This window comes from Malania oleifera, chromosome 1, assembly GCF_029873635.1.
Source record: "Malania oleifera isolate guangnan ecotype guangnan chromosome 1, ASM2987363v1, whole genome shotgun sequence".
Lineage (NCBI taxonomy): Eukaryota > Viridiplantae > Streptophyta > Magnoliopsida > Santalales > Ximeniaceae > Malania > Malania oleifera.
In genome coordinates this window covers 121,833,092-121,846,531 of record NC_080417.1, presented here as the reverse complement: position 1 = coordinate 121,846,531, position 13,440 = coordinate 121,833,092, and the positions used below count along the sequence as shown (strand labels likewise).

The 13,440-nt window shown below is 33.5% G+C and overlaps 1 protein-coding gene across 1 annotated transcript in view; it reads left to right on the top strand.

The window, feature by feature from the left end:
- Positions 1–13,440, top strand: part of LOC131159050 (probable UDP-N-acetylglucosamine--peptide N-acetylglucosaminyltransferase SPINDLY) — a 67,745-nt gene that overhangs the window by 38,489 nt on the left and 15,816 nt on the right. Inside the window, exon 12 of the mRNA XM_058113856.1 lies at positions 8,987–9,185. Coding sequence (XP_057969839.1) covers positions 8,987–9,185 — 199 coding nt within the window. The remainder of the gene's footprint in view (positions 1–8,986; positions 9,186–13,440) is intronic.

The following is a 13,440-nucleotide window of genomic DNA, read 5'->3' as shown; positions in this document are numbered from 1 at the left end:
TTCAGTCGCCTGAAGTTTGAAGGCTCAGGCGCCTGACCCTACTTTTTGCACTATAGCTCAATAGCCTAACCCTCTCATCCTTCTTTATATTCTCTTTTCTCTCAACATGAACTCTTCCTAAACAACTTCCCTACTATGTAATAAATCAAGTTCTCTTCTAATTGATATAAACCTTTCTTCGGGAAGGGGTTTTGTAAAAATATCCACCCATTGGTCATTTGTATTTATAAATTCAAGTAATATATCTTCTTTTTGCGCATGATCTCTTAGAAAATGATGTCTTATATCAATGTGCTTAGTTCTTGAATGTGATATCGGATTTTTGGAAATGTTTATCGCACTTGTATTAGCACACTTAATCGGTATGGCTGAGTACTCTAAATTAAAGTCTTTTAATTGTTGTTTCATATAGAGTGTTTGTGCACAACAACTACCTACTGCCACATACTTAGCTTCAGCGGTAAATAGGGCTACGGAATTTTGTTTCTTGGAGAACCAAGAGACGAGACCGTCCTATAAAGTGACAAGTCCCACTTGTACTTTTCCTATCAATTTTACAACCCCCATAATCCACGTCTGAATAACTAATCATTTCAAAACCAGTGTCCTTAGGATACCATAGTCCTAAATCAATTGTGCCTATTAAGTATCTTAGGATTCTTTTAACGACTATTTGATGGGATTCCTTAGGAGCTGATTGAAACCGGGCACACATACATACGCTAAACATTATATTTGGTCTACTAGCTGTTAAGTATAACAAACTTCCTATCATACCTCGATAGTATTTCTTGTCTACTGGTTTTCCTTTTTCATCTTTATCAAGGCTTATAGAGGTATTCATGGGAGTTCCTATGGGCTTACTTCCTTCCATGTCAAACTTTTTAAGCATGTCTCTTATGTATTTTGATTGATTTATAAATGTTCCTTTTTTAGCTTGCTTGATTTGTAATTCTAGGAAATAATTTAACTCTCCCATCATACTCATCTCAAACTCATCTTGCATACACTTTGCAAATTCCTTACATAAGTCATCATTTGTAGCACCAAAAATAATATCATCAACATAAATTTGTATACTAAGCATGTCTTTATTTTTGGTTTTTATGAATAACGTGCTATCCACCTTTCCTCTTGAAAATCATTTTTCTAATAAAAATTCGCTCAACCTCTCATACCAAGCTCGAGGAGCTTGTTTTAACCCATACAATGCTTTTGTTAATCTAAATACGTGATCGGGATTGTTTATGTCCTCAAAACTAGGAGGTTGTTCCACATAAACTTCTTCATTTATGAAACCATTTAGAAAAACACTTTTTACATCCATTTGATATAGTTTGAATTCTTTATGAGATGCATAAGCTAACAACATTCTTATAGCTTCCATCCTTGCTACGGGAGCAAATGTTTCATCGTAGTCTATTCCTTCTTCTTGATTGTATCCTTGAGCTACAAGTCTTGCCTTATTTCTTACTACTATGCCATTTTCATCCTTTTTATTTCTAAAGGTCCATCTTGTTCCAATTATTGAGTGGTCATCGAGTCTAGGAACTAATTTCCATACTCTATTTCTTTCAAACTGATTCAACTCTTCTTGCATAGCTATTATCCAAGAGTCATCACTTAAAACTTCTTCTATATTTTTAGCTTCTTCTTGTGATAAAAACGCATAGTGATTGCATAAGTTTTTCAATGATGATCTAGTAGTTACTCCTTGAGAAGGTTCTCCTATGATTTGATTTTTAGGATGATTTTTTACATATTTCCATTCTTTGGGTAACTCAGAATTTTCTATAGGATCATCATTTGGAGTTTTTCCATTTTCTTCTTCTTTAACTTCTTTGATATCTGAATCTTCTAGTTTTTGTGAAGTATCATCTTTTTCTTCAATCTCAATTGTTTTTGTATAGGGATTAGCTTCATCAAAGGTTACATGGATTGATTCAATGATTGTGAGTGTTCTCTTATTATAGATTCTGAAAGCTTTACTATTTATTGCATACCCTAGAAAGATACCTTCATCTAATTTAACATCAAATTTCCCTAAGTCATCTTTGTCATTAAGTACAAAGCACTTACATCTAAATACATGAAAGTAAGCTATGTTAGGTCTTCTTCCTTTCCATAATTCATAGGAAGTTTTATTTAAGCTTGATCTAATGGACACTCTATTTATTACATAACATGCGGTATTAACCGCTTCAACCCAAAAGTACTTAGGTAATTTGTTTTCATTTAACATTGTCCTAGCCATTTCTTGAAGAGTTCTATTCTCTTTCAACAACTCCATTTTTTTGTTGAGTTCTAGGAGCTGAAAAGTTATGTCTAATTCCATGTTCATTGCAAAATTTTTCAACCTCTTTATTATTAAATTCTATTCCTTGATCACTTCTAATGTTTAAGACGCCATAGCCTTTTTCATTTTGAAGTCTGTTACACAAATTTATCAACATATTACATGCTTCATCTTTTAAGGCTAAAAAGAGTACCTAGGTAAACTTGGAGTAGTCATCATCGATGATGAAAACGTATTGTTTTCCTCCCAGACTTTGTGTCCTAGTTGGTCCTAGTTGGGCCAAACAAGTCTAAATGAATAAGCTCTAAGGGCCTGCTAGTGGAGATATTTTTCTCCTTCTTAAAGCTTGACTTAGTTTGTTTTTCTAATTGACAAGCATCACAAATTTTATCCTTAACAAATTTTGTGTTAGGTAGTCCTCTAACTAAGTTCTTCTTGACTAGTTTTGATAGTAAGTCCATACTAGCATGTCCTAGCCTTCTATGCCATAACCAACTTGCCTCATTCATAGTTACTAAGCATGTGATATTTTGAGATTTTAACTTTTCAAAATTTATGCAATACACATTATCAATTCTTTGAGCGGTGAATAGAATATTATGTTTTTCTCTATTTTCAACAACGCATTTATCTTGCTTAAAAATTATATCAAAGCCCTTGTCACTTAATTGGCTTATGCTTAATAGATTATGTTTTAATCTATGTACCAATAACACATCATCAATGGTAAGGGAAGGTTCTTTACCTATCTTACCTATCCCAATGATTTGGCCTTTGACATTGTCTTCGAATGTGACATATCCACCATCTTTTAGCATTTAGTGTGGTGAATTTGGACTTATCTCCAGTCATGTGCCTCGAACACCCATTGTCCAAGTACCATTTGTCTTTTGATGAGGTTGTCCTAAGGCAAACCTAGAAGAAGGGTTCAATACGTTACTCTTAGGTATCCAAACCTTCTTAGGTTTCTTTATTTCAGATTTGTTTTCTTTAATTCTCCAAACTTTCTTGACTTTCACATTCTTTCTTTAAAATGAACAATCAAATTTTGTGTCTTTTCTTACATAAGAAACACGTAGTGTGTTGATAGATATTAGTTGGAGATGTGCTTGCATAATACTTTGATTCCTTAACGAAGTATCCCATATAAAGATTCTTCTTCTTTTTGTTCCTAATTCCATTAAATCCTATTGCTTCTTTATCTAATGACATTTTTTGTTTTCCAAGCAATTTTTCAAGTTCTTCTTTCCTTTAGTAAAGTTATAAATGATTTTATCCTTGTCCTCAATTTTACTTTTAAGGTCTTTTATTTCTAGATCCTTCTTGCTTTCACCATTCGCTTGTAATTTAACTAAATCTTGAGACATCTCATTTATTTTCGTCATAAGATCATCAATATGAAATTCCTTTTCTTTTTCAACTGATTTAGATGTTTTTAGTTGATCTTTTAGTTTTTCATTTTGTTCTTTCAAGGCAATGTTTCTTTTAGTTACTTTTATAAACCTATTGTGTAAGGCAAATAATTTAGCTTGAATTTCTTTGTATGAAGGCATACTATCACATGAATCACTACATGACTCATCACTTGATTCTTCGGATGAACTATAGTAAGAGTTTACCTCATCATTATGAGCCATGAAGCATATGTTGGCTATCTCTTGTTCACTTGATTCGTTCTCCGATTCGCTTGAGCTTGTATCATCCCGTGTAGCTTTCATTGCCTTCTTTTTCTTCTTCTTGTCTTTCTTCAGTTGTGGACAATCAGGTTTAATATGTCCAACCTTTTTAAAATTGTAACAAGTAGGGGGTTCATTCTTATTCTTATTTTCCTTCTTACTTGTTTCTCCTTTTTCAGGACCTCTAAACTTTCTACCAAACTTCTTATTTCTTTTAAAGAATTTTCCAAGTCTCATAGTAATGAAGGCTAGTTCTTCATCATCTAATTCATTTTCATCTTCCTATTCTTCACTAGAGCTTTCTTTGGCAGCCTTAAGGGCTATAGATTTCTTGTTTTTGTTTTCAGCATTCCTTTCATTCATAGCCATCTCATAGGTGAGAAGGGATCCAATTAGTTCATCTAGGGAGGTATTCTTAAGGTTTCTTCCTTCCGTAATTGTTGTGGCTTTAGGTTCCCAAATGGGTGGAAGCCCTCTTAAGTATTTTTCGGATCATCTCATATGTAGAGTAGTTTTTCCCTAAGGCATTAAGGGAGTTTTTTATATGAGTGAACCTAGTGTACATACTTGTAATAGATACATCCGGGTTCATCCTAAAAGCTTCATATTCTCTAGTAAGCATGTCAATTCTATTATCTCTCACATCAACGGTACCTTCATAGGTTACCTCTAGTTTGTCCCATCTCTCTTTGGCCGATTTACATGCCATGACCTTATTGAATTCATTTATATCGAGGGCACAATATAAAGCATTTATAACACTTGAGTTAACTTGTAACATCTTATTATCATTTTCGGTCATATCTTTTTTTTCTTTGGGTACTTCTTTTCCATCTACAAGTCTGGTAGGGATAAGATCATCATGTGTGACAACTCTCCATGCTTTTCCAATTCATATTTTGAAGGTAGATTCTCATTCTTTGTTTCCAAAAAGTATAGTTAAGACCACAAAAGATAGGAGGCCTAGTTGAGGATTAACCCTTGGCAAACGGAGCTACGCCTAGGTGTGCCATTTAGATCTTTGTGCAGCTTCTAGGTTAAGATTTGCTACAACCTCGCTCTGATACTAATTGAAAACTAAGGTGTAGTCCCAAGGGGAGGGGGTGAATTGGGTTTTAAAAGTTTCTTTTAATTCTTGATATAAATTCAATCTCAACCTTTCAATAATCACAAATGTAATGTTTAAGTTTTACTCACTAGACTAGTTGAAAATTGAATTCAAATTTTAAGCCTCTATGAATGAGTATGTCGACTTAATCTTGCAGAAATTTCAATCATCATCCAACCAATAAATTGATTCAACCAACACAAACCAATGATTCACTATATAACCATTATATGAAAAAATATACTTACAACAACATTTTATCTAACCATTCATGTCTAAATTATAATCATTTGTATAGTAAATAATATTTAAATGATTTGTGAATTTCATTACTATTAACTGAGAATATGTTTAATGCACGTTATTTTATAAATATGTTTGGTACACATATTATATTACAACTTTACCACCTCATATACAACATGGATGTCTGTAACTTTTAATATATTAGTCCTAAAACTTATAGTATTATGTCTGTTAATCATTTCTAAAGTTTCATAAAAGAATTTCATGCTTTACTACTAATTTCCATTATTTTTTCAAATCGAAATTAAAAATTGACATCGAAATTGGAATTTCCATCAAAATTTTCATACTTTTGGAGCTTCAAAATTTGAGTCGAAATTGAAATTTAAGACCTTGAATAAGAGTAGTAATAAAAATAAATGTAAATTGGGGATGGGGGAAGACAAATCCTATTTAGATTTATTTTTATTACTTCTCTTATTCAAGGTCTTAAATTTCAATTTCGAATCATGCATAATGAAGATTAACACATATCTTCATATGATAATTTCATGTGGTTATACACACACATATGTAAATGTGTGTGTATATATCTTTATTAGCGTCTGATGTGTTTGAGGAATCTCATTTGCCAAGGGATTAAGAAGCTTTTCTGGTGTAATCTTTTCTTTTTCTCTTATGGGAGTCTTGTCCTCTTTTTTTTACACTCTCAATGAGTTTTCTTTTACATAAAAAAAACAGAAGCATGTGTGCATACATGACATTTTGATTCCAATTATGATTGTGCAGGATTCATTCTAGATACCCTATTTCCCATTCTTATCATGAACTATGGATACATCTGGAAGTTGATATAGAAATAGAGTTGAAATTTAGGGGAGGGGTGATCCAGATATACTTGATTTAAAGTGTTAATTTTTTTGTCGGACCTGTGTCATCAGGTCTGCCATTGAAATATCTGTTCCTTTACTCACATGCTTACTAGAGAAATATGAGTTCATCAATCAGGTAATTTTATATTTAGTATGTATGACATGCAGTGGAAGGGTGTTTAATCTAATATAAGCTTGGCAAAGCATGGGATTGATCAGAGGCTGTCAAATTACACCAATTGTATCTGAAGCTGTTGCATGCATGTATTTTGACTAGCAGTACTAGATTTCATAGGTTGAGCAGTAGAGTACATGCATAGGATTTTGTCTTACGGGTTCTAGAGACTTTAGATAGAAATGCAACCCTGTTCCGAATTATGTCCTAGATTCTTAGAATTGTTGCCTCTTCACTTCTGCAAGACTTGATGATGGAAAAGTTTTTCGTACTATAATGTATAGATTGTTTGGCAGGGGAAAGGATAGGGAAAGCTCTGTGGAGGTCCACTGTTATGGCTATCATGTGATGTGTTTGGTTGGAGTGGAATGCTAGTTTTCAAAGGTGCTGCTACTATTAACAATTTGCTTTGGAATAGAGTGGTTTATTTCAATATTTTAAAAGCGAAGGCATGGGATGAGGCATTTTAACCCTTAAGAGGTGAGGCATAGGCCTTAAGGTGTTGAGGCGTAAGCCTTCTGAGAATTTTATTTTTAGATAAAAATATGTAAATAAATTATATATTTTTTAAAAATTAAATAAAAAATTAAGAAAATTACAAATATAATGTAAAAAAAATCAGATATATGTTGCAAAGTACTTGTTCGCTTGCTAACTTGAATTCATGACATAAACCATGAGAAGAGATAGCTATATTTTTACAAAGTTCAAATTATTTTCATGACTTAATATACAACTCAGTTATTTTGGAAAGGTAATCAACTCATATTATGACATTTTTTTTTATATAAACACGTAATTAAAATTTTCTAATCAATTTTAACTTGAGAATCATACACCCAAAAATGCATAAGCCTCAACTAAGTAGGCACAAAAGGCGTGCCTTTTGTACAAATGCATAAGCCTCGACATGTAATGCATTAGATTTTTTAGGATTTTATTTTTTATATTGAGCCTCAAGGCGTTTTAGGCATGCCTTGCCTTGAGGTGAGCCTCAATTGAGCATTTTAAAACGGTGGTTTATCTTGCATCACTGTTGGTGTCGGCAAGTGGTTTCTTTTGCCGTGCTTCTTTGGAAGACTTAAAGTGAGATTGGTTGAATCTGCTTCATTGAGTCAATTTCTTTTTCTCTGTGATCCTGAAGCTGGTTTTATTTTTTTGCAAAGGGAGGGCTTGTTCTCCTTGTTTTATTTTATTTTTTCCCTTTTTTATTGCATCTTCTTTTCTCCTCTAATATAATTCTTTGTTCATCAAAAATATTCTTAGAATACAAATATTTATAAAAATTGTGAGGCAGCCATTTGGCCATTCACATTTAGCAAGTTAGTCTCCACACTAATAAAACTTATTCTTTTTATTCTTTGCTAGTAAAGTAAAAAACATCAAGAAGAGAAATGTCTCCGAACTCTGTTCTTCTTGCATTCTATAATTAATATTTTAATTATCATGGGCTTTTATGCTCTTACAATTCACAAGTAATACAGTTATAAACTGGGATTATGAAAAGTGATGGGAGTCATAGAAGAAATGAGCAACGGAAGGATCATATGTGAATTATGTGTAGCAAGATGTCTGAGGTTTGTGAAAAGTGTTAGTCAGTGGCCAATGCCTAACTAATAGTGAAAATCCTAGACTATATGTTGCTCCTTCATCATCCACAGCATTGTTTGCAAATAATGTTGGATTAATGAGATTACTGTCAAGAAATGTATTGGATTATAGACTTTATAGTTATTGCTTTTTTCAGAAAGTTGGAGATTATTGCAAATAGATGTTTGAATATATTCTAATCAATAACTGTATATAGGGTAATGTAATTTGGAGTTTGCACTGACATATAAATGGCTTGCTTCCCTATACATTTCTAGAAGGGGAGCCTTGGCGCAACGGTAGAGTTGTTGTTGTGTGACCTAGAAGTCATGGGGTCGAGGTGTGGAAACAGCCTCTTGCAAAAATGCAAGGTAGGATTATACTGTAGACACATTGTCTTCCCTGGTTCCACATATGCGGGAGCTTTGTGCACCAAACTGCCCTTTTTCCCTACACATTTATATGCCGTTCCATAGGAGATACACTTCTCTAGATTATCTTTCTAAAACCTAAAGCTTATGCCCCTTTTTTTTAAGGGTTGGTATGAAGACATGATCAACCAATCAACTCGACAAGAGAAGTGGCGTAGCTTGCTTGCATACTCTTCTAAAATATTATCTGAAATGACTTGGAAAGGAGCCCCATAATGGATTGATAAACTTCTTAAACCTGAATTTGTTACTCTCTGATTCCCCTCCCATGATGAGAGATATATAGTCAGGATATTGGAAGCACTAATACAAAAACTACAGCTATATGTGTCTGATCCATGTTCTCAAGTTTCCCCAACTATAAGATCAAAGCTTAAAAAAGGCTGCATCATTCAATTTCACAATGTTAGTTCTTTAGATTATTTGATAAAACACCACTATGATTCTGGTATTCTGAAGTTATGCTCTGAACCTTATGGATGTGCAAATATTTTGGAGAATGCAAATATCATTTGCAGTTTATTAATGTACAACATAAATATTGTGCTTAGCTTCAGTGAGACTTAATCTGAATTAATCTGTGTGCTTGCAGAGGCTGGGGTAAGCGGTTTATGAGGTTATATCCACAGTACACTTCATGGGACAACCCAAAAGATCCAGAACGGCAACTTGTTGTTGGATATGTATCACCTGATTATTTTACTCATTCGGTATCATATTTCATTGAAGCACCTCTTGTCTATCATGACTATGCAAATTACAAGGTGGTGGTTTATTCAGCAGTTGTGAAGGTACTGATCATTCAAGATTAGCCTGCAACAATTCGACTTAGCTAGCTAGTTTTGTTGCTTTTTTATTTTTCCAGAAATTGAATATATGCTGATTTCTTGTGCCTTTTCATTTGCTTGTTTGTTGAAACTTAACTTCTTTGCTGTCTATCTATAATATGATTCTTTGTTTGCAAAAAAAACTTTACTTATAATACCGTTTGCCATTGGATGTTTGAAGAAATATTTCTATGAGTATCATAATCTTTGCTTCTTTTTCTTGACTAGTTGACAGCAGGCATATTTTTATTTGCTTAAAATTACGTTAAGGTTATGTTGCGTTGTCAATTTAAAATTTTGTATTCTCTATTTGTATTAGATGTTCAAAAAATTTTAAGTAGGGATCTTGCCATTTTTTGGAAATGGGTTATTTAAGAGTGGGAATGAAGAGGATGGTATGGTTAATTTTGTAAAATTCCAATCTTTGTGGCTGGTCAATTACTTATTTATCAAAATCCAGATGCTCAATTGACAAGTTTTGTTTATGTTTGTAGTCCATGTTAACGTTATTTGAACTTGTGAGGCGGTGGGAAGAACTGGGTTTTTATCTTTTACATGCATGGCTGTAGGCATTTTTTTGCAGGGTCTGCACTATTTATTTGAACAATATTATGGCATGATTTTATGCAATATCTACTCTTGCTGCAGTGGTTATGGAAAAGTACTATGGCATAATTACATGGGCTATCTATCACTTTGGAGAACACATTTCCAAAAAAAAAAAAAAACCAATGTTATTATTTATCATAAAATTTTTTTGATTGGAAAAGAAGATTTATAAAAAATATATTAAGATCATTTCTTTCTAGATGGTGGTGTTAGGGAAATGTTTATGGGGGCATGCTGCTGATAACAATATGATGTGGACTGGAGGAAAACTATTATGGAGAAGCATTGTGAGGAACTTTTTTTTTTTTTGGATAATAAGGAAGCTATATTAGATAGAAAGAAGGGAAGATGCCGTGGTCTTAAATTTCCACGAAATTGTTGAAATTTTCAATTTCCGTCACCCTCGAAATCGAAATGGCAGCCGATTTCCGTCTTGCATAATTTTCGTCAAAATCTCAATGAATCATCTGAAATTTATCGAAATCTCGAAATTTTAGCGAAACTTGATGAAATTTTAACTATACGATGAAAGTTTGTCAGAATTCAAATGAGAAATTTAGGAGTGAAGTGAAATTTCTATCTTAATTTATTTTATCAAAACAAAAGATTATTACAAGTGCTTTTGAAATTATATGAAAAAATAAACTTACATTAACATTTTATTTAACCATTCATGTCTATATTAACTTTATTTGTACAATAAATATTATTTAAATGATTTATGAATTTCATTTGTATTAATTGAATATATATAATGTACATTAATATGTTTGATACACATACTATTTTGCAACTTTTCCACCTTATACAAAACATAGATGTATTTAATTTGTAATATATTCGTCCTAAAACTTATATTATTATGTTTGTTAACCATTTCTAAAGTTTCACAAAGAATTCCATGCTTTATGAAAAATTTCCGTTATTTTTTGTTATTTTTTCAAATCGAAATCGACATCGAAATTGAAATTTTCGTCAAAATTTTCCTACTTTTGGAGCTTCGAAATTTGAGTCGAAATCGAAATTTAAGACCTTGGAAGATACAATGAGTTAGGACGAGGAGTCCACCAAAGAAAAAGAAAAACATAAAATACACAAAATTACAAAATAAAACTTGACAATTTACCTTCATCCTTTTATTGGATTCATCACATTGAAAGGAGGATATTAAATTTTGGTTCTCATTACAATGCTTTTAATTTGGGACAATGGCTACTCATCCTAGAGAAAAGGTATTGAAGCTGCTAAGAGGCCCAAAACAACTCATCAGATGGCCAAGCAGTGTTGCTGGACAGTTTATTTTATAAACTAATTCAATCATGTAATTTCAATTATGTTTCTGTGACTGTAAAAAAAAACTAAGAAAGATAGTAAATCTGCTGCAAATTGTTTGAGATATAAAGGAGCTGTATTTAATATGCAAAATTTGAAATGTGATGCTAGTATCCCTTTCTGGGTGCTGATTTGTTGGGAAGATAAAATATTAGCAATTTCAGGTAATTGCTTGTATTTTATTAAAATATTGACAAAGGAATTTCTAGTTTGTCGTATGAATAGAATTCATCTTGTTCGCTGTTTATTAAAATCTTTTAATAAAATGGTTTTGGCGGATATAGTGACTTTGGCTAGTAAATATTGACAAAAACTCTGCTGTTAATTGCTAGTATCCCTCTCTGATCAAATGGTTTTTATGAGGAGCTGATAACCAAATAAGAAGAATGCCATTTGTGCTTGAAATAAATATGTTGTAGTTTGTGTTAGTTAATGTAATCCAGTTGAAGGCATGCATGTTAATGCAAATTAACTTCAATATTTAAATAATTAAGTTGGACTATTGTTTTTCTAATATGTTTAAATGAATTATTTTAATATATTCTCCTTAATGAGTTTGGTTACTAGAGGGCCTAATGGTTTTACAATTGCTACTTTCCAAGCTTGTTGGGAGGCTGTTGAAGAGGATATAATGAGGTTTTCTAGTGATTTCCATTTCAATGGGGCGGTGTGCTCTAGTTTGAACTTTACTTCTTCTTCTTTTTTCCTTTTTTTCTAACAAGTGGATGGGCGATTTGAGGCGTATTAGTTTGGTTGCGAGTCTCTAAGATTTTGACAAAGGTTTTGTGAGGAGTCCAAGAGAGGTTTTGGGGGATATAGGGAGCGAGTGACTTCTGCTCATTCTGCTTTTGTTAAGGATTGACAGATTTTGGATGCAATTTTGGTGGCCAATGAGGTGGTTGACCATGTGGCAAGATGGGGAGGGGGTAGGAAGGGTATTGGGGTCATACTGGAAAGGCCTATGGTATGGTGACTTGAGGTTTTTTAGGCAAGGTGTCAAGTAAGAAGGGCTTTGGGATTGAAAAAGTGGATTAAAGGATGTTTATCTTCAACCAATATGATTGTTGTTGTGTATAAACTGCCTTAGGGAATGGAGCTTCCAGTTGGTTGAGGTAAGGGACTCCCCCTCCACTCTGCACCCCCAACACCAATTTTTTATTATTATTTACCCTAGTAGTGATTGATGGGTAAAATAGAATGATTAGTCATGCTCAGGGTCGCAGAGTGATTAGAGGTCTTGCAACAGGGGGGGAGGCGATGGAGGTGTCTCACGTGACCAACTCTTTTTGGATTGGGTGGCAAGAAAGTGGGTGGGTGGGAGATGGGAGGGGTGGACAATGGCATATTTATTTGTAGGGGTTCATTTTACACTCATTAGTTTATCCCTTTCCAATATCCCGAGTGCAGCTAGTGCATTGGAGAGGCTTATGAGAGATTTTTTCTTATAGTCTGGCATGAGATAATAAAAAGGACCTCCTTGTTAGTAGGGACGTGATTAGGAGACCTACTAAAGGGCTTTGGGACTAGGTAGGGTGGTTTCTAAGATCACTTCTTTACTTGGGAAATGGTTATGGGGATTCCCTTTGGGGATGAATTCCCTACAAGGTCGTAAAAGTATGTTGTTCATTGGAATGACTGAGATAAGAGATAGAGTGATACTTCTTTTTAAGCAAGCTAGAAGCTTGTTTCCCTAGTTGCCCACTTGTTGCCCAGCTGTTGTTTCCTCTCATTTGCTTCAAAACAAGTAATGGGGAATTGATTTGGTTTTGGGAAGATCTTGCGTGGGGGAGTCATAGAAGTGAGTCTTGTGTTCATCAAAATGATTGGGATAAGAGATAGAGTGGTACTTCTTTTCATTCAAGTTAGAAGCTTGTTTCCCTGATTGCCCAGTTGCTTCCTCTCTAATGGAAAATTGATTCAGTTTTGGGAAGATCTTGGGTTGGGGAGGTTACCTTCAAGGCCTTGTTGCCTTGTCTTTTTAGATTATCTTCCTTTCATAATTATCCAATCTCTTCTTTTTATTCTTCACCGCCCCCCCCCCCCCCCCCCACAAAAAAACCTTTGGGATTCACATGTTCTAAGGAATCTTGAGGAAAGAGAGGTTGGCGAGCTCATCACTTTGCTAAATGTTTTGGATTTTCTTGTTTTTGTTTGAGTGATACTAGGGTTTGGTTAGGGAATTTTTCGGGCTTTTTTTTCATCTGAGTTTTCTTTCTACTTCTATTGAAATCTTCAACTCCATCTTCTTTTCGTTGGATTAATGTCATTTGGAATGGTA